The sequence below is a fragment of the Physeter macrocephalus genome, unplaced genomic scaffold, assembly GCF_002837175.3.
Source record: "Physeter macrocephalus isolate SW-GA unplaced genomic scaffold, ASM283717v5 random_228, whole genome shotgun sequence".
Taxonomy (NCBI): Eukaryota; Metazoa; Chordata; class Mammalia; order Artiodactyla; family Physeteridae; genus Physeter; species Physeter macrocephalus.
Window position 1 is genome coordinate 53321 of NW_021145514.1, and position 3553 is coordinate 56873.

A 3553-nucleotide genomic window follows, 5' to 3' on the forward strand; every position below is an offset into this window, starting at 1 on the left:
GGAGCCTGTGCTCCGCAAGGGGAGAGGCCGCAACAGTGAGAGGCCCGCGTACCACACACACACAAAAATAATAAATTTAAAAAAATTAAGCAACAAGTAACAGCAGAAAGGTTCAACAAGCCAAGACAGCAAAGCAGTCAAGGAGGATGTGGAGAATGGTACACAAATTCACAGGCAGGACAAGAGGTTAGCGGAGGGAAAGATCATGGAGGCTGGGTGAGAGCAGAGTAGTTGAAAGAGCCAGATGGACCGGATCAGCCGCTGACTAACTAGGTGACTGTCATTCAGCAGATTTTTACCAACCATAAGCCATGTGCCAAGCACTCTTCCAGGGACTGGGGATATAGTGGTGATCAAAACAGATCATCCACATCTTGCATTCTGGTGAGAGGAGACAGATAAAAACAATAAACTAGGATAATTTCAGATAGTGATAACTTCTACGAAAAATAAAAGAGGGTAAGGTGATTTAGAGCACCAGAGGTCTACTTTATTTATTTATTTATAAATTTATTTATTTATTTTTGGCTGCATTGGGTCTTCGTTGCTGCGTGCAGGCTTTCTCTAGTTGCGGCGAGCGGAGGCTATTCTTCATTGCCGTACGTGGGCTTCTCATTGCGGTGGCTTCTCTTTTTGTGGAGCACGGGCTCTAGGCACACGGGCTTCAGTAGTTGTGGCACATGGGCTCTGTAGTTGTGGCTTGCGGGCTCTAGAGCGCAGGCTCAGTAGTTGTGGCGCACAGGCTTAGTTGCTCTGTGGCATGTGGGATCTTCCCTGACCAGGGCTTGAACCCATGTCCCCTGCATTGGCAGGCAGATTCTTAACCACTCAGCTACCAGGGAAGTCCCCAGGGGTCTACTTTAGATTGGCTGGTTTCTGGGGTGTCATGACATGAGTAGTGAGAAGTGTGAGTAGTGAGAGGGATGTCAGGGAAGAGCATTTTAAGTGGAGGGAATAGGGAATTCTCTGGCAGTCCAGGTTTAATCCCTGGTCTGGGGGGAAAAAAAGAGAAACATAAGTGGAGGGAATAGCAAAGCAAAAGGCCTTGCAAGGGCTAGAAGTAAACTTGGACATAGGGAGGAAAGGAAAGGGGCCCAGTGTAGCAGGAAGAGAGAGAGCAGAGAGGAATGTGAGAGAGAAGAGTGGTAAGAGAGGTGATGGGCAAGTTACTTAGCCTCTCTGAAATCCAATTTCTTGATCTGTAAAATGGAGAAAATTATAGGATTTACTGTAGCTGTTTAACGTGAAGCTTCAATGAAAGCAGGCAATACAAAGTGGGTATGCGTACATGCTGGAGGCTGGAGGCTGGGGTTGGAGCCTGGGGGGGTGGGTACCTGGGCAGCTGGCAGAGGTGAACTACTTTGCCAGCTCTCCACTTCTCTCTACCAGTTCATCCCAATGCCTCTGCTCTATGGCATCTTCCTATACATGGGGGTGACAGCAGTTAGCAGCATCCAGGTGAGTCAATTAAAATCACCAAGTAACTCCACTCTTCTTTTCTTTCCCACTGGTACCTCCTGCCTGCATCTGCCAATTCCCCTCCTCTCCTCTTTTCCTGCCTCTCCTGGCCACAGGGACTCTGCTGCCACGCTGTGGTTGGGGAGGGGACCATTCTGACCATTCCCAACGCTGGGCTTGGATAGCTAACAGTGACACCCTCCAGGCTACCTGAGTACCCTGCTTTCCTCCTCCTCTTGTTCCTCCAGTTCACGAAGAGGGTGCGGCTATTATTGATGCCAGCAAAGCACCAGCCGGACCTTCTGCTCTTGCGGCATGTGCCTCTGAGGAGGTTCCACTTCTTTACAGCCATCCAACTTGCCTGCCTGGGTCTGCTTTGGATAATCAAGTCTACCCCTGCAGCCATCATCTTCCCCCTCATGGTGACTCGGGGCAGAGTTGGGTGGTGTCCTGATGGCTCCCAGGAGACTCAGCCTGGGAGGGTGGCCAAGGCCTGAACAAGAGGAAGAATCTACCCTCTGTTACTTGTCTTGGCTCTGCCTGGTTGGGAATCCTAGGACAAAGAAAGATGGCCAAGGGATGACTACAGATGGGCTAGACCTGGGATACCTGGCTCAATTCCTTTCCTAATCTCTTTGGGCTGATCAGCCACAGGTAGGGATATAAAGCCCAGAAGAAAACTGAAGACCTGGGAGAGGCAAGGCTGGCACTTTTGTTACTCAGTAAGGTGATAATGTAAGTGGCTCTGGCTTTGTTCTTACTCACTGAGGAAGTTAAGAGCCATGGGCTTTGCACTGGAACCAATCTGGTTACTACATCCCAGCTCTGTGACCTCTGAGAAGTTACTAAACTCTCAGGGCCTCAGTTTCATTCTCTGTACAGTGGGAATAATTATGTCTACCTCATATGAATGTGTTAGCATTCAGTGAAACTACACACAATGCCTTGCACATAGGAAGTGCTCAATAAATGTTACTGTTGTTAATGTTCCTGCTGCTATTGCTGACAGCCCTTGGCTTTGTTTCTATCCCTGCAGTTGCTAGACCTGGTGGGGGACCGAAAACCATTGGAGTGGGTCTTCTCACCACAGGAACTCCTCTGGCGGGATGAGCCGATGCCAGAGAAGGAGAGAAGCATCACTGAGAAGGGGTTGGAGCCAGAGTACTCATTCAGTGGAAGTGACAATGAAGATGTGAGCTCCAGGATGGGCCCTCTCAGGAGAACAGGGCAGGGGTGGGGGAGAGAGGTCTTCTCCAGGAGTTGCCCCTAAAGTGTAATATCTCTGTTAAGTCTGAAGATCTGATCAACACAATCATTCCTCTTTGTTCTGTATTAACATAGGCACACTGAAGGAGCGAGGGAAATTTTTTCTTCATATGAGCCCAGGGTGGGTGGAAAGGCCTGGAGACAAAGTCCTGATCTTTGTCTTAATGTGGGTTTATATCCTTTCACTCTCTGCGTTCCTTTCTCTCTGCTGTCTGTCTCAGTCTTTTGTCTTTCTGTTCCCAACTTATCTTGGGATCTCTGTTCCATAGTCAGAGCTGATGTATCAGCCATAGGCTCTGGAAATCAACACCTCTGTGAATTAGCTGGTATGGAGTTGGGGCTCCAGGAAACTAAGCGTGAGGTAAGGGTGTGAGGAAAATGCTCCTGGTGTTGATGATGGGGAGGTGCAGGCTCAGACCTTGGAAAGCTCCAGGGTGCTGAACAGCCCTGTTTTCTCTACATGCTCCAGTCCCTCCTGAACCCCCTAGTGGGGGAGGGGGTAGCAGAGTCTCTGCAGAGGAAAGAAGGAAACAAGCGAGGGTTCCTGGGCTTGGCTCCCTGTGGCACTGAAGTCTGGCCAGTAGAGGGAGCTCAAGCTCACACCAAACTGGAAGGGATGGGAGGTGGGGAAGGGAAGGGCACAATGATAAAAGAATGGGAAGGAGCAGGGAGGAGAGGAAGGGAGGATAAAGCCTCCTGCGGCTTTCCTTGCCTTGGAGGCTCCTCCCATAGGCTGCTTAGAACCACACTCCAGACAACTGGAAGGATTCTTTGTCACTTGCCCTCTCTGCCTTTCCTTCATTTTATTCATCCATTTATCAAAACATTT

The 3553-nt window shown here is 49.5% G+C and overlaps 1 protein-coding gene across 1 annotated transcript in view; it reads left to right on the top strand.

Moving 5' to 3' along the window:
• The window catches only part of SLC4A9 (solute carrier family 4 member 9), a 12607-nt gene extending 9560 nt beyond the window's left edge, over positions 1-3047 (top strand). The window contains 4 exon segments of the mRNA XM_007107925.2: positions 1390-1458; positions 1707-1880; positions 2495-2650; positions 2994-3047. Of these exon segments, the coding sequence (XP_007107987.2) occupies positions 1390-1458; positions 1707-1880; positions 2495-2650; positions 2994-3047 (453 nt within the window).
• The last annotated feature ends 506 nt before the right edge of the window (positions 3048-3553 follow it).